The sequence below is a fragment of the Diabrotica virgifera genome, chromosome 6 (genome assembly GCF_917563875.1).
Source record: "Diabrotica virgifera virgifera chromosome 6, PGI_DIABVI_V3a".
Classification (NCBI taxonomy): Eukaryota; Metazoa; Arthropoda; class Insecta; order Coleoptera; family Chrysomelidae; genus Diabrotica; species Diabrotica virgifera.
In genome coordinates, this window is record NC_065448.1 from 162035097 (window position 1) to 162053643 (window position 18547).

General features: G+C 33.7%; 1 protein-coding gene and 1 long non-coding RNA gene across 3 annotated transcripts in view; one reads left to right on the forward strand and one right to left on the reverse strand.

Annotated features, from left to right (window-relative positions):
• LOC126886408 (SH3 domain-binding protein 5) overlaps nt 1-18547 on the forward strand; it is an 87517-nt gene that overhangs the window by 51179 nt on the left and 17791 nt on the right. For both annotated transcript variants that reach the window (XM_050653342.1, XM_050653343.1), the window contains 2 exons: nt 4047-4427; nt 7216-7490. In XM_050653342.1, the coding sequence (XP_050509299.1) occupies nt 4047-4427; nt 7216-7490 (656 nt within the window). The remainder of the gene's footprint in view (nt 1-4046; nt 4428-7215; nt 7491-18547) is intronic.
• LOC114334794 (uncharacterized) lies at nt 15022-18168 on the reverse strand. Its single transcript, XR_007698601.1, has 3 exons — nt 18080-18168; nt 17822-17974; nt 15022-15315 (listed from the first exon to the last, which is right to left on the reverse strand). It is a non-coding gene; the product is annotated as an uncharacterized LOC114334794 (long non-coding RNA).

The following is an 18547-nucleotide window of genomic DNA, read 5'->3' on the forward strand; positions in this document are numbered from 1 at the left end:
CTCCATGGGAAGCCGAGAAAACGCATTTTCTTTGAGATTACATTTTCTCCAACCTAATTTTTAATTGGACTTTTGCTATTTTTGGCAATTTTTACTCGTAATATCGATAGTTTTTATTATAATAATATATTGTATGAGTATTTTAAAGATATGAAAATTGGTGTGGAGAAAGAGGACAAAAATAAAAAGGTGATAGTTCAAAAACTATGATCCTATTATTTATATATTTGACGTAAATGCCGGTCAACTTTGACCGGTTGTAACTCAGGAACCACTTATCACAATTAAACGTTTTTCTTTTAGAAGAATACTTATCTAAAAATTTAGTTGAAAATTAAAGATTTTGTTGGAAAAACCCGCATTTTCCGGGGTAAATTTTCGTCGAAGTAAATCGGGAAAAACAAGTTTCTATGCAGAATTTAATTACGGTGAATTTTTATTTGAGTGTTTTTGGTGTAAAGTTAAAATCTTTGGAGTTATAGAGCAAAAATTTAAAAAACAACACGGTTTTCGGGCGCCATTTTGTTTATAAAAAAAAGAAGCGCACCATCTGCGGACTTTGCATACCTATATTATTAATATATAGAATCATAAGATTCGATTCCAGCAATAAAATTGCTGGTAAATAACTTTTCCTTGTATTTTGCTAATTAGCCCAAAGTATAGGCAAATATTGTTTTGGAAAGAATGTCGCATGCAAAGCCCGTCGCTTGCCGGTGCCTGGTACGCATAGTTTGAATTAAATCCCGTGAAGTTCATAAGATTTTATGTAAAATGTATCCTGCCGAGCTAATGCCTTGCCACACGAGCACTTGCCTTGCTTGATAGTGAGAATCAGCCTTAACGCTTAAAATCCCCGCTTGGACTCCCCTACCATAATGTGTTTGCTTTCCTATCATCATATTTGGAGTATTTATTATCGGGAAATTTTTATCATAATTATTATTTTTTTTAGTAAATACATATTGTGAACAAGAGAAGTGAAAACAAAATTGTTTGATTTAAATTTATCAATCCATGCGCTACAAAAATATGATAATGAAAGTTGTCACACCCTATTTATAGCAACTAAAAATTCAAGATTTCTTATATCATCAAAGTGAGAAATGACATCATCAACATTTATCTTAAACCATTTTAATCTTCTGTATGATAAATTAGTTACGCCATAGAAGAAAATGACTTTTATTATTTAATAATAAAAGTCATTGTTTTTTTATTATTTCTTCTACAAAGGTGTGCATAAGTTAGCTGGCTTTGCAGGAAATAATTATGAATTTTACAATAATAATTCCAGTGTTATTAGATGTACAACAAGCATTCGATAGAGTATGGCACTTTATAAATTAAAAACTGTCTTACCTGATCGATTTTACATTATCTTGAAATCGTACTTAAGTGATAGATACTTCCAAGTGAAAATATATGATGATGTATCAAGTTATAAACCTATAAAATTGGAAGTTCCTCATGCGTTATCTATTATAACAGCTACATTTGCAGATGATACTGCAATAATAACATCAGACGTGGACCCGACGAGAGCATCTGAGAGGCTGCAATACCACCTGGATATCCTTTCTAGATGGCAACATAAATGAAAAATAAGTGTTAATACCGATAAATCCGCCCATATAACATTTACTACAAAAAGAAGCACACCACCTCAAGTTACCATAAATAACAACCGTATCCCCGTAAAAACTGTAGTAAAATATCTTGGACTATTGAACTGCACTTAGATAAAAAAATGACATGGAAGACACACATAAAAGCAAAAAGAAGCCAGCTTAATCTGAAAATTAAAAATATGTACTGGCTACTCAATAGACACTCTAAACTATCACTTGAAAAGAAACTGACCATCTAACTGACCTGAAAAGAAAATGACCATACTAAAGGTAATTTGGACATATGTGATTGAGCTCTGGGGATATACCAAGCCATCAAATACCAAAATATTACAGTCATTTCAGTCCAAGACACTTCGAATGATATCTGGAGCACCTTGGTATATAACAAATCTAACTTTACTCAACGATCTAAAAATCCCATTAATAAAAGATGAAATATCGTCTAGACCAAATAAATACAAAGAACGAACATCAGATCATGATAATCTGTTCATAAGAAACCTATTCGATCAGCTCTTAGAAGATAGAAGATTGAAACGAATTTGACCAGAAGATCTACTTGAGTAACTGTACGGAGAACCATTGCTGAATGGTACCCGGCACAAGCATACTACAAAATATAAACTATTTACTTCACACTAACCATTTACAATCTACTCCACACTAACATTTAGAGTAGATTGTAAATTTGCAATTAAATAAAAAAAATACACTTCAAATAACGTTTTTAGAATTAATAATGCGAGCAAGCATCGCGAGATGTTCTTTGATGATCTCTCTCTTCAATCCTGACCCCCCGAAGGGAGTGTAGTGGTCGACGTGATGTCGTGTATTGTCCGTCTTTGCATAGGTCTTTTGCATATTCCTGTAATTTGATTGATCCATCTTGTTGGGGATCTTCCTCGTGATCTTTGGCCTTCCACTTTTCCTTGTATAATGAGTCTTTCCATGTTTTCCGTGTTTGCTCTCATAACATGTCCAAAGTATTTGAATTGTTGGAGATAGACTTTACTGGAGAGTCGTTGGCTAACTTTTAGCTCTCTTAAAATTGAATTATTTGTCCTATGGTCGGTCCAAGGAATTCGTAGCATTCGTCTCCAACAGAACATTTCAGTGGCGTCTATCTTTCTTCTTTCAGAATTTCTTAAAGTCCAATATTCACATCCGTAGGTCAGTATTGGGAATATTAAGCAGTTGATCAACCTCATCTTTAACGCTCTTGAAATTTGACAGTCCTTCCATATTGTGGTCTTTTTTGCTGTGGCGACTTTTGCTAGATCACGTCTACGTTTTGTTTCTTCCTGTAGTGACCCTGTGTTTGTGATTAATGGTCCCAGATATAAGTATGAACGCACAACCTTAAACCGATCAATTGTCGTTATGTGTGGATGATTGTTATGTATTGTATCCACTATCATGATCTTTGTCTTTGATATGTTTGACGGCAGACCAAATATTTGACTTTCGTTTTCAACCAGTCGTATAAGATCCATCAGCTCTGCTTGACTATTTGCAAGAAGAGCTGTGCCATCTGCAAAACGTAGGTTGTTTATTTTATGACCATTTATTGAGATGCCTTTTTCCCATCCTTCAAGTGCTCTTCTCATAATATGCTCTCCATATAAAATATATTGAATAATTGTAGGTGTCTCCACTTGGCCCTGTCGAACGCCTTACGATAATCTATAAAGTATATGTAGTGGAATATTGAATTCCCTAGATTTTTCGATTATCTGTCTTATATTCAACATGTGTTCTCGAGTACCTCTACTTTTGGTAAATGATATCGAGTATCTCTTTATCCAATATTTAAGATCTTCGACAATTTCCGTCTTTGCGCAAAAACTCTGTTCTTAAGCATGCCCTAGATTTATAAATCCATAGGAGTGATATCTGGGGACATTGTAGGCCACGGTTCGTTTCTACGTCTACCGATCCATTCTGGAAAATGCTGGTTTAAGATAATATAGCTTCGTAATAGCGACCGTCACAGTAAAACTGTGGTAATAAAAACTTCGGTTGTTATAACGTAAACTTAACGCGAACGTTCTCTGACATTTCACTCGAAATACAACGACTAAACGACGAAAAAACCGCTATTCATTCGTTTCGAGGTCGACTAGGTTACTGACTTATGACCAGCCGGTCGTGTTGCTAGGCATATGAATGGTTTCATGGCTAAAACGCCATGTTCAAGAATAAACTATGGAGATATCCAGTGCCCAGTAAAGCTTAACAAGCTCTCGTTATTGTGCATATTTCTTTTGACGACTATTCGCCGCTTCGGCAAAGAGCGTAGCCGAATACCTACTCGGTATTCAGCCTAATATTGGCTACCTATCTATAATAGTTGTTATTTAAAAGATTTGCAGATTTTTTGTTCGAAACTTTTAACGATATTCTTAATTGTAGACCATATTACGAAATGAAAGCCCACTACAACCAACTTCTCGAGCACCAAAAAGCCAGAGTTCACACTTTAGAATCGCAAGTAGCCAACGCCAAGCTTACATACGCAGACGCTTTAAAGAGCCTAGAACAAATCTCCGATGAGATCCATCAAAACAGAAAAAGGGTATCTCTTTTGGCGGCGAATTTCGCGAGCGGTAAACAGCGAAGTCTGGATTCGAATATTTCTTTATTGGACGATGCTCAAGAACTGATCGAAGAATTTAAAAGTCTTCCACAGAAACTCGGAGAATTGTCTAGTCCTATTTCTTCCAAGCTTGAGGAGGTTGAGGGTTATCGAAATCCTCTGTTTAGTGCATCACCGACTTCGCCGCTGTCTACCAGGTACGTAAGTCTATATTTTGATTCACTATTATGCTAACCCGTACCCCTCCACCACATTGCCAAAGTGTCATGCCTGCCGCCGAGTCCTAGTCTGGTGCAGTTTACATTAGGTTCGTTCCAAGACGACACATTTGTACGATCCCTTGAACCGTCACGAAATCGATTCGACTCTTTTAATGCACAGAATCGCCCTTGAACGGGTTTCTTTCGATCCCGAGCCGATTACCGGTACATAACCCTCTTGGAACGTATTTGTGTACAGTGTACCATTTCAAGTTCGAGTTGCGCCGGAACCATTTTCAGTACGAGTACCTCTAGTAGTTTGCTAGATGGTTAGAAATTATCATTTCTCTATGAAATTTATCATTTCAACTTAAAAATCTTCCCCAGAATCGATATTTGACATAACATCGCTGTCTTCTATGAAAAAAAAAAATAATAAATTATCCATATTTTTAAGATTAATTTGAAAAAAAAATAATAATTATTTAAACGAAAATCAAGGTTCACAGGTATTAATAGCGTGGATTATGGATTATTCTATTATTGAGTCATCAGCTGATCTATAGCAGTGCCCAGTAAAAATGAAAACAATCCTAACTGTTTACAAATAGTCAGTAAAAGTCAGTACAAATAGTTTCTGCTTGAAGGCATGTATCAAAAGGATCGTTCAGTTACCGATTTCGAAACGGTACATGGATCGCTTGGAACAACACAGTGTACGATACGAATCATCGTTCATGTTCGCTTGGAACGCATTTTTTATAATGCGCATGACGAGGGCAGTACGAAGGACGGTTTTCATGTCACTTGGAACGCGCCTATTGTATTATAAAGAAAAGTTCGGTTTTTCTGTCAAGAATGTCGTTTTCTAATAAAATAAACTAAACGTCAAACAATTAGGAATGCACGTCATAGATTTAATGACATCATAACCCACCGATACAAACTTGACGGCAAACAAATTCAACAAATTGTTTCTCATATATTAGTTATTTCGCTACCGTTAAGTTTAGCAGGAAAGCGCTGTTGCCAAATAAAAAACATATGTATTTACAACAGCAGCTACTGGCTAGACGGTTTCTGTTTGTTTTTAAAAGTTTTTTTTTTTGTAAGCATTTATTAACAATCAGAATTACATATTCTATGAGTTTCATCACCCAGCGGTTTCACCTCAGTTTCAGCGAAGATCTATGGGCCATAATCTTCGCAATATTCTGTTGTTTAGTGGATGCAGTAATGGTAATATTAATTGGTTGGGGTGGCCTTCCAATTTCTCGTGGTGTCTGTTGGCTCTTTCTTGAATTACTGTGCTGACTAACGGGATGTTTAGGTCTGTATGAAGGGTTTGGTTGGAAATGTACCACGGGGCATGTGCGATGGTGCGTGGAATTTTTGATTGAGTTCTTTGGATAATTTTTGTGTTTGATTTGCTGGCACAACTCCATAGTTCTATACCGTACGTCCATATAGGTTTGATGACTGTTTTATAAATCAGCAGTTTGTTCTCAATTGAGAGTCGAGATTTTCTACCTATAAGCAAATTTATTTCTTTCACTGTCAACTCAATTTGTTTCTTCTTCTTTAAAATGTGTTGTTTCCAGTTTAATTTAGAATCAAGATGAAGCCCCAGGTATTTGTGGATATTCTGTTGTGGTATGTTGACTTGATTAAGGCTAATATTTGGGCATTGGTCTTTACTTAGTGTGAAAGTTATATGTGTTGACTTAGTTTCATTAACTTTTATCTTCCATTTCTTTAACCACTGTCCAATTTGGTCTAGGTGTTCTTGAAGTTTTAATACTGCAGCTCTTGGATCCTCTTCAGTTGCAAATAGTGCTGTGTCATCAGCGAAAGTTCCAATGGTGGTTTGTGGAGAGGTTGGTAAATCGGATGTGTACAGTACATAAAGAAGTGGACCCAATATACTACCTTGTGGGACTCCTGATTGAATTTTGTTACGGTTTGATAGTTTTTTAAAAGTGTGAAACAAAGATAACTATCTATAATATAAGTGTCAAAGTCATGTTGTTCTATAGGTTATGTAAGATTTTTGTTTGTTTATTTTTTTCTTCTTTTATGGCCTTTAAAAGCTGTGTCCACATTTCTTAAAATTAACGCCTAACTAAACCTACCGTACAACAAGACTATTACGAAGCTAATCGACCAATCAAGGATAGGCAAGGGAAAGTGAACCATCATCAAAGAAACCACGTTTTTAGACGGTTTTTCGCAAATAATTCACAAAGAATTCATAATGGACTAAATTTGGATATTTACCCCTGTCCGCCACCCCTTTGTCCCCCCACGGAGATGTCCGCCCCTGGAGATTTTGCTTAGTTACATGACTTACTTATTCCCAAATGGTGCACTCGATCAAGAGCGTCACAAAAAACCGCGACTTTCATCCCTTAAAATTTGCATATTCATCTCTCTCCGCTACCCCTTTTCCCCCACGGAGGTGTCCTCCACTGCAGACACGAGCGTGTCTCCCGTGATCTCCATCACGAGAGTCACAAAAAAAACCGCGACTTTCACCCCTTATAACTAACCTCGTTCCCCGCTCAGCTGTCGGGAAAGTCATGTACACTAATCCAACATATCCCCGTATCCGACTAAAACTGCAGCAGGGTAGGACTCGACGGCAGATATGAGACTTTGGTAATGTTGAGGAGGTGCGAATACGGATTAGCCCCGTATGCTCGGGTGCTGAGCAAATGGGCGGTCAAAAAATCTAAATTACTGAAATTAAATCTAAAATTTTTTTGCTATATAACTTTTTTTTTAGTGAAAGACTGGAACAACCAAGTATCGCACAAAGCCATTCGAGCGAGTGGACCGAAATTAACCTGGATAGTTCTAGTCCTGAGGATAACTCGCCGAATAAAAAATTAGAACGTGACTTTGGTAAACCTCTGCTGACCAGGCAGAAAACTTTACCGAATCCAAAATCAGATAACGAATACTCCGCAATTAAAAGTAAGATGAAATTAGACCACAGCATATCAAATTGGATCAGCAGATCGTCCGCCAAAAACGAAGATAATATTCCAATGAATGGCAGTAAGTATTTTATTTTTGAGTTCGAAGATCTAAACCTCCAAGGTGCCGAATCGGGTTTGTCTTAGCGTAGTAAAAAAGATATACAAAAAAAATACATAAAAAACAAAAGAAAAAAACGAAATAAGAAAAAAATAATAAAAAAATTAATAAAAAAACAGTAAAAAACTTAGTAGTGGTAATAGTTTTAAATGTAGATATTAAGCACATTTTTTGTAAAATGGAGAACTCAAAACAAATTGACTGGCCAGTTGGTTGCTAAAACCAATGCCAATAAAACACAAAAACACACACATTCTTGAGTTTCTGTTAGTTTAAATTATTGAATAGGTGTCGTAAGGCCTACATCGGAAAATGATTATATATAGATTTCTCTATATCTTATTTTCCGATTTATGCTTTCTCTCCAAGTCGAGGTCTTTCCTCTTTTCCTTCTACCATGAGGTTGCCATATGTTAGGATTTGTTTTGGAAGTCGATCTTCGGACATTCTTTGGACATACCATCACCATCTTAGTTGTTGGGTACCAATATCTTCTACTATTGTATGATTTACTTTCATGATTTCTCTTATTCTACTGTTAGTAGCCTCACCAATCTTGATTTCCCTTGAAACGATTACGATAAACTACCCCAGATAATTGAAATAACATCGAATAATAGTACTTCAATCATCCATGATAGATGTCGTTTATCCTGGCCTAGCTCAGTCTCCTAAGGTGTGTTCGTCTTGTCCTAATCTTGAATATGAACCACGAAAACTCGGAATGTAAGCAAACAAAACAATACTAACTAATCATGTTTATTGTTCAATAAAGATATCATAAAAATGTGACTTATTAAATGCATTAACAAATATATTCAAATCCTTGCCAAAAACTATCAGTTTTTAGATTATACTTATGGCTTTTGATATTGGTTCGATGGTAACTTCTTGATGTCGAATGGTACTGCTGTAGACTTCTTGTAGACCTGGGCAGATGTTTGGCCTCAGATCCCTGCAGCTGAAGATGTTCGTCGTTGCTGTCTAGTGGAGATGCATCCATTATATCCTGCCTTGTAGTGGCATCACCGGTGATGAAAGGCTTGAAGCTCCTGAAGGGAGAAAAGTTGATTTATTCCCAAAAACTAGTAGATAAAATACATATCCAAACATCAAGAAGTTAAAACCAAAGTGTGCCAAGTTTGCCAATAATCGGAAAAAGTAGCAAATGGCAACAATAGATTAAATGGAATTATTAGTGATGGTTACTATAGTGTGTCCCACTTTGACTTTACAGTACAGGTTCTTATGACCAACAGTGATGCCAAATTTTATCAGAAACAGGTTTTAAGCAAATATACTTTTTTCTATATGATAACTTAGGAATTAATATTATTGACATTTTGTGGCTGTCGGGGGCTCTAAAACATTATTTTTTTCGATAAATAACTGAACTAACTAACAATTAATGAACTTCAATGAATCAAATGAACTAACTTAAATTAATTTTAAGTTTAAAATTTATACTAAATTTTAATGAGGGTGCAAACACATTAAAATGACATTAACTTCAGGTTGGAAATCAGTCATTTAAGAATAACAATAAACTGCAATTAGGATCCAAATTTTCCAAATAAGCAATCAGTTACTTAATACAATGTTATCAGTAATAATTATAAGTTTATTTGATATTCTTTGTTATAATTTAATTTAGGTGAACTGACCATCAACAATTATAATTTATTTATTCTCAACTGCGTAGGACAATATAAAACTTTACTTAAACTTGACTGACAATCTATTTTATATTTTTCTTGACATTACTTCAGAACTGTCTATACTGTCAATACATAAATTAACAACCATAGAACAACATCCACTTTTAATGTTTGTTATTCTAACATTCTTAACAAAAAAAAGTTATTACGCATATCGATTATAAAATTGCTGAATTACTTTTCGAAAATGACTATCACTCACAAAAAACAATGAAAAATATTGTTTTACTACAATGCTATTGACTGTAACGGGTTAGTTTTAATTTAACATTTTTAGGGTCCTACATTTTTAAGACCCCGGTAATATTCGATTGAAAATTCTTTTGAAGAAAATTGGCATCGCCGCTCTAAAGACTCCCATAAGGATTGCATTGCCATATGTTCGTGTTCTGTAAATTCAAGGTGGGACAGACATTAGTTAAATTATCTGATTTACATGTGCATATATGTAAGTTAAAAATTAAAATATTGAGACAACACACGTGAGTGGATATTTGGAGGTTAGATACAAAAAAAAAAACTATTATAAAAAAACTATGAATGTAACGGACAATAATGAATACTAGAAAATACAATATTAAATTCTTACCCCAAGAGAAGTTGTTCTGATGAATAAATGGGGCCTTATTTGAAATCCATGGCTTTTTATGGGTCTACCCCAAAATCCCGACAGCCAAAATCCCGACAGCCACAATCCCGACTGCCAAAATCCCGACGGCCAAAATCCCGACACGCCAGAATCCCGACAGGCCAAAATCCCGACAGGCCAGAATCCCGACAGGTTTGATAAGTTCCTTTTTAACATATAATTACATTTATTTTTTGTTTATGGCCATCTGTTTTTTATTTTTTGTTACTAAACAAACGTATTTTGTATTAAAAGTATTAAACAAAAGTAGGAATTTTTACTTATGCGAGGATTGTTGCATGTCGGGATTTTGGCCTGTCGGGATTCTGGCGTGTCGGGATTCTGGCGTGTCGGTGTTTTGGTCGTCGGGATTTTGGCTGTCGGGATTTTGGGCGGCACCGGCTTTTTATAAGTTTAATAATTTTTTCCTCTCCATTACTAATTGTCACTCTCATTGACATGACAGCGCAAAGTATAAGGAGATGGACAACCATGTTCCGTATTAAAATATATATCTAGAGAGTAAGGATATATGAAGTACGTTCAGTATGATGATTTAGATGTTAGATGAAAAGAGAGATAGGAAATAGATGATAACGAAAGAGGGCGCCAAACAGGTTTCTAACGGGAAAACAAGTTAAAACGAATACAGAAGATAATTACTAATGATATATTAAAGAAAATAAAGTGAAATAATTATTTAAAAATAAAATAGAAAAGATGTGACGTTTGTAACGTTACACCCTACCGAAGATCTCCAGAAATCTCTTTCCGTTGCCTTAGGTTTTTTCTTGTACCGTTACGTTTGTTACCATTTGTTATTGATTGGTCACATGGTCACAAAGTATATTATTTAGAAGGGATATTGCTTGTCTTCCCTTGATCATATCTAGGTTCTTATATCTGTCACAATGTCTGATAATTTCTCCATGTTCCAATGCTGTATCCCACCGACGCGACACATAGACAAGGCGAAAACGGCGGGTTCGTTGGGAAAAATATTCCCATGAGATTTTTTTGCATAATTGCATTCGTGAGACATCCCAGAATAAGGTTCAAGAAGTCGCCCACGTGAAAAGTGGGCCAAATTTTTTTTTAAATCAATTTGCAAAAATCAATATTTTTGGCCCGGACAATTTTTTTGTATATTTTTTTTGACCATTCTGGATAAAAAAGGTCTCTTATAATTTTTCTCTAAAGTTGATCGTTTTCGAGTTATAAGCAATTTAAAATTGAAAAAAAAAAACGAAAAATGGCGATTTTTAAGGCTTAATAACTCGGTTAAAAATTATTATGAAAGTCAGAAAGTGAGTAAATCAATGTTTAATGCTCGCCCCTACAAGATCCTGAAGAAATTTTTGTTATTATTTTATTACTAAGCTGTTATTTTTAAGTAATAATATTGAGCTCCATGCACGTTGTAGCCGGCCGTAAATGCTGAGTGCGAGAGAGATGCCACTCACGCAGTCCAATTGTGCATCTTACTTGCACTCACATTTACGGCCGCCTACCACGTGCATGGCGCTCATTATTATTACTTAAAAATAACAGCTTGGTAATAAAATAATGACAAAAATTTCTTCAGGATCTTGTAAGGGGATCATTAAACTTTGATTTAGTCACTTTCCGACTTTGATAATAATAACTTTTAACCGAGTTATTAAGCCTTGAAAATCGCCATTTTTCGTTTTTTTCAATTTTAAATTGCTTATAACTCGAAAACGATCAACTTTAGAGAAAAATTATAAGAGACCTTTTTTATCCAGAATGGTCCAAAAAACCTACAAAAAATTGTCCGGGCCAAAAATATTGATTTTTGAAATTTGATTAAAAAAAATTGTTAAAAAAAATTTTAACCGCCCACTTTTCACGTGGGCGACTTCTTGAACCTTATTCTGGGATGTCTCACGAATGTATATATGCAAAAAAATCTCATAGGAATATTTTTCACGACGAACCCGCCGTTTTCGTCTTGTCTAACACATATATACTGCGAGGCATAAGTTAGGGATATAGAAAATTATGCTCGTTTTCATAGTTGATTTTTTCGTGGACAGATTAACGGATTCCGCTAATTTTGTTGTTGTTATTTTAGATATTTCTTTTGTATTTACACAGTTGTGCAAAGGTTTACTCGAACTTCTTTTTTGTACTTATACTGGGTGTTTTTCTTATGTTAGTGTTTTTCTTATGTTAAAAGTTATGTTAAAAGTCTATGTTAAGTCTTATGTTAAAAGAAGTGTTTTTCTTATGTTAAGTTTGAGACACCCTGTAGGGAGGACGAGGTACAAATCTGAGCATACATCGTAATTGTTTTGTAGTCTTATGTTTTGTGGACATTTTGTTTTTGAATGTCCCTGATATCTTTAGAAACAAAGATAATAGTACTCTTTAACATGTATTTTAACTGAAAAAAAAAACTACATTAACAATAAAAAATAACAGTTAACTTTAAAAACAGAAAGGCACATAACGTACACAGTTCTTCTCGACACCTATAAGAGTTATTTGTCGACCAGGTAAGCGGTAGGCACAGCACAACATAAGAGAGAGGAGATTGTTTAATGGAGGCTCTGTGATGTTTTGGGGTGGAATTTCCTTGAGAGTAAGTACGGATTTGGTGTCTACGTGGAGGCTCTTTAATTAGCCAGAGGTACATTACACAGATTTTTTCCTTTCACACTGTATATAGGTAGGAAATAATTTCATCTTAGTGGTATGCTAAGATATGGCCTCCTCACGTATCGCATGCCGTCAGTTAAAACACACATTAAAGAGTAAAACCGTCTATTATACTACACTAGAAGAAATAAACAAACCAAGACACGTTTTAAAAATAATACTTGCTTAAAAATAGTTATACAACCTTCTGTAATAGACCATTTTAAAGGCGATTGACTTCTCTTCCTACCAAATGTAGATCCTACCAATACCTAAAACTGCGTAGAAAAAAGTTACAGAACAATGTTTGCGAAATAATAGGGAAAATGGCCCAGAAATGCCGCGAGTGGCGAAATTTGAAAAATCATATTTCGGAAATTATATATCCTAAAGATTTCTACCAACCGTCATTTTAAAGAGGAAGGACAGAAGTTTTTTTCTGTGAAGCAATGCCTATACCTATATCCCCGTGGAAAAAAGTTATTGGACAAAATCAAAATTGCTTTCTTTCGTGTTTTTTTTTGTTTTTTTTTTTAACATATTTTTGACTTTAAAACTAATATTTAGATAGTAAATTTAACCTGGAACAATTTTTATGTAGACGTGTTTGTACCAAAAGTGCATAGAACTCACCCTAATGCACCCTGTGCCTAGGGACTAATTCACCCCTTTCTCAGAAACGCACCCCTTTAAACGGTAGCACTCCGCGGTTTTTTCATATTTAGAGGTCCATTGACCATATGAAACAATAAAACCCCGTTAACGTTGTAGTTCCTTTTATCTCTCTTATTTTGAACATAATATAATCAATAGTCTATAAGTGAGTAAATAGTAAATTTAGAGAACACTAAGGCCCGGTCTTTTCACCTCCGAATAAATAGTTAACGGGAAGTTTATCTGACAGATAAAAAAAGTAGCGTCTTTTCACTCTGGAATAAAGTTATCCGGCAGATAAATTGACGTTAAATATCAAATATTTAACTGCCGAATAAAGTACCGAATAAGAAGTTATCTGGAAGATAAACTTTGATTTTCGTATATTTCATGGTTTCTGATTGCCACGAAACTAAAAATATAACCTAAAATCTTGTAGGTCTGATTGAATTTATTGCAAAAGTAAAATTTTGTTCTTTCTAAAAATTCTCAATCACAAATTTTATGTTATTTTGTTTTTATACGTACCTACCTACTGTAATTTTTTAAGCGGAGTTATTAGATATTAAATTAAAGATGGGTTATAATTTGAAAAAATTATAATAGTTATGTATTATTTTATACCTACTCAACTATATTCATTTACAAAGGAAAACAAGTTGTAAAAAATAAAATAGTTTTTTATCCCATCTTGCATAAGTATCTATCTTAAAGTTACCCACTAGAATAATCTGTGAAACATGAAATTGGTAAAAGTTTTACCTCTAGTTTTGTTAAAAAATTGTTTAGATTTCTCATTTTTAAAATAATGATTTCTTTGAATTGCCAAATATTTTACGATTCCAAAATGAAAGGTATTGATATAGTAACAAGAATTAAGTATGCTCCAAAACAGTAGATACCTACCTTGAAAAAAAAAGCTGCAGAGTTAAGTATCCAAAACATACTGGGTGTATCATGAAATTCTCAAAATTTTCAATAAATCTATAGAATATAGGAAGACTGATTTTATATTCTGACAATTTCGTAATACTCCCTGGATATGTTTTAAATAGGTACCTTCTTACTAATTGCTACCTACATTCTAATACCACGTATGAAGATTTTTAGGTGAAACGAGTTAGAGGTTGATTCTGAGTATATTCCCAAGTATGAGAAAACATTATTTCTCGTACTTGTGATTAGAATCATTCAGTAAAGTGTGCGCAATATACTCAGAATCAACCTCTAACTCGTTTCACCTAAAAATCCTCATATGTAGGTATGTAGGTATTGAATGTAGGTAGCGTAATATTTTTTGTGCCAAATATAAATAATTCTGTATTATTGCCGTTTAAATTCAGATCAAAGCAATGGGTTGTTACTTGGAGATTCTGATTGTCCACTGATGAGTCCAGAAATACATATCGCCCTTTTTGTATATGGCAGAAAACAAAACAATTAAATTGATTCAATTGTCCTATCTTACACTGAAGCAATATATTTATAACATAGAGAGAGAAATGAAAATGAAGACAATTTTGAAAATGAATTGCTAAGTATAGACCAGGAATAAGCTAAATTATTGAATTTACTGAAGATGTTTGATAACCTTATAAAAATTTTTGTGTTAAGCTCGTCATGCACGGGGATCTATACTAAAATATATCTCATATCACTCACTATAGTAACGAGTAAGGCTGCATACATGGAACTATAATGTATATTATGGTTCCGTTTATGCAGGCTCACTCATTATTATAGTGAGCACTATGAGATGTAATATATCTATTATAGTATACCTCCTGGTCAGTAACAAGCTTTATGGGGAAATAGAAGGATCAATAATATACATGTATCATTTTTTTATTCTTTATTTAATTGTCCTTTGTATAATTTAATTTTTAAATTTAATAAATCAATGAATTTTTGTGTCTCTCTTCTGCCCTTTCATTTTCTCTAGCATGCTTGTGTTGTACCTTTTTGTCCTCTTTTTCTATCTGAAGCAATTGAGGTATGTTTAGTATTAGCGTTGTTCTTTCTTGTAATACATTCTCTAGTTTATTATTGGTAGCTTACTACTGGAACTAGCTTTTTTCTTTAAGAACGCAGGATTGAATCTTCTAGATGTTTGTCATATCTGTAACTAATTTTTTTATTTAGAAAAGTGAAAGGTATCTACTAACAAATATTAAAATTAGGTTTTATTCTTGTTATTGGGATTCTTCAAGTTACCATGTAATGTAAATTATTTATTTTTTTATTTATTTATTCACGGGCAAGCCCTATTCCGATATAAATTTTACAGTGTTCTAAATTATATAACATAATTATACAATTATATAACATTAATGTTAACCAATTATATAACATAAACTATCGTAATATAACATATAACCAAGTGGTTTGAGAAAAAATAACTCGTATGAGTAATAGTTACAAAAAAGAAAAAAAAAAAGAATAAGATAACATTAGGTCAGTACAATTACAAACAAAAGATATCACCTAAATCAATTCGGAAATGTTGTAAGGTATAACGGTTTTAAGTTATCTAATACATACAGGTCATGTAACACTAATCACAATACAAAAGCTCTGGCCGAAAATATTAAAAAGTTAAAAAGTTAGGGAAGAAATTAGGTTTTTAAAGCGGGAAACTGATATATTAAAAATTTCGAGGTTATTTAATGAGTTAGCTAATCGAAGAGTTCTAGGAATAAATGTGTTGTAAGAATAATTGAATCTATGAAAAGAGACATAAAAGGTTTGCACCTGCCTAGTCGAACGACTGGGGACAAATAGAGATATTTTGGAGAGAAGTTCGGGGCAGTTACACAGCCCGTTGATAATTTTAAATAAAATAATTAAGTCTCTTTGTTTTCTGCGTACCTCAAGAGGAGGTAAGTTCAGTATGCGCTCTAATACAGAATAGTCATAGTATACATGCAACTTACTGGCAGTATATCTCAGAAAATTGTGTTGGACAGCCTCAATCTTCAGTTTATGAGTAAAGTAATAGGGGGACCAAATTGTGGAACAGTAATCGAAATGAGATCTAACCAGGGAGAAATAAAGAGATTTAATAGCTGAAATGTTTGTAAAGTCTCTAGTGGTTCTTTTTATAAAGCCAAGCATCTTCATAGACTTCTGTATTGTACTGTAAATGTGTGATTTATAGCTAAGGGCGGAGTCAAGGATCACACCTAGATCCCTAGTTTCAGAGGCAGAATGTAAGGTCAGATTATTTATACTATATTCGAAGATGATTGGATGATGAGTTCGGTGGAAACGAAGAATATGGCATTTGGATGCATTCAAACACATACCATTTTGCATACACCAGTTAGATAGGCGATCAATATCACCTTGTAGACTAAGTGAATCAGCCTCAGATGTGATTATTTTAAAACATTTTAAATCATCAGCGAATAACAAAGTTTCACTTACTTGGAAACAGGGTATTAGATCATTGATAAATATATTAAACAACAGAGGTCCCAAGTGTGATCCCTGTGGTACACCTGAGTTAACAGAGATGGTATGAGAATAGTGATGATTAACCCTGACAATTTGCGATCTTTGCGTAAGATAGCTCTTGAGCCACTTCAATATAAGGCCATCAACTCCGTATAAATAAAGTTTATGAATCAAGAGCTCATGATTAACTTTGTCGAAAGCTTTGGAAAAGTCAGTATACACAGAGTCAACTTGTAAACCCCTCTCAAGAGCATCTGTCAAAAAATCAACATATGTTATGAGACCCAATTCTGCTGATTTTTTCCAATCTTTAAAAATCCAATCTTTAAAAATATTGTGTTTTGATATACTTAGTTGGTTATTTCCCTAGTTTACTATTCAATATACCAGTTGGATGGATTATAAATCTGTAGCGTTTTGACGATGATTGATATGTCCATCTAGCCTAATTTTTCAGGAGAGCATTTTGAAAGTTTGAATCATGTTTTGCCAACCCAAAAACGAAAAGTAATCAACATAAGAAATCAAGTAATATATCAAGTTCTGGCCTACCTAATACAGTAGAACCCCGATTATCCATGCTCCTCGGGACCGAAGGTGGCACTGATAATTGAAAAGCACGGATAATCCGAACATGTATTTCATATTATGTATAATACGTACGTATACACATACATAATATGTATGTGTATACATAGATATTATTATGTACCTACTATAAAGAGATAACAGAAAAAAATAAATCTTTCATTATGAGTCTCTCTTTCGTCATATAGAGTCAAGTGATTTACGATGACGCTATTTTGATAAAACCTCAAAAATGCAACTTGAGTAATAGAAAGCCCACCCAGATAATCGGGGTTCTACTAAGTAAGTTAAAAGGGGACATAACTTTTATACAAAAGATATGTGGAACAAAGGGGTTTTTACCTTCATCATACACATACCAAACTCCACCATCTTGAAGAAATTTTACTAAATAGCATATCAAGCAAATAATCTCATTCTGGCTAAAATCGGACATAAAATCAAATTTTTGCCTTACCACTACAGAAATATAGTATTGAATTTAAATAAAAGTTTTCCCCACATTAACAAATTTTTACATCATTGAACAGTTAATAGATATTAATAATATAATATGTTAAAATTATTAATTATGTAAACAAAATTACCACTGCATCTGTTTCATTAGCTAGCTTGTCTTTATTTAAACTTGTCTTTGTCTTCTTTACATACAAATCAACAGTTTTCCACTAATTTAAAATTTATTTACCTCTTGTTCAAGTTCTCCAGTAAACTTTTTCACCATAATCAATGTTTTCTTTCTAAAACAATATTGTTTGATTAAAATATGGAAATGTATTTCTAAACCTTATGACTATGACTTTATATACTTCTTATTTTAAGTTGTAATTCTTTGATTTACTTACATTTCCTTCTTCCAAAATGGAAATAAAATCGAGAAAACCATCTTGGTCTTGATTATGTGAATCTAATTATGTTAGGTTAAGTTAAAGTTGAAATCAGACATCACTGGTTGAAATTATAAAAATAAACACAAAAATCAGGTGTGTTCCGAATCCAAACTTACTTTTAAGCTTATCTACCGGATAACTAACTGGAACATAAATTGACGTGAAAAGACGGGTACATTTTATCTGGCGAATAAATATTTATCCTCCAGATAGCTAACTGCCAGATAAGAGCATATTTATTCGGAGGTGAAAAGACCGGGCCTTAGAAGACTTTATCTTCAATAAAAAATATCAGAAGGAAACATTCCTGTACTGGCTGTATACCATAAATCACAAAAAATTAAAACCTTATTTTGTAAAAGGTATATGTATTTAAAATCCCTAAAAAGGGCTGTATCACAGAACGTTTTCGGAATCAATATT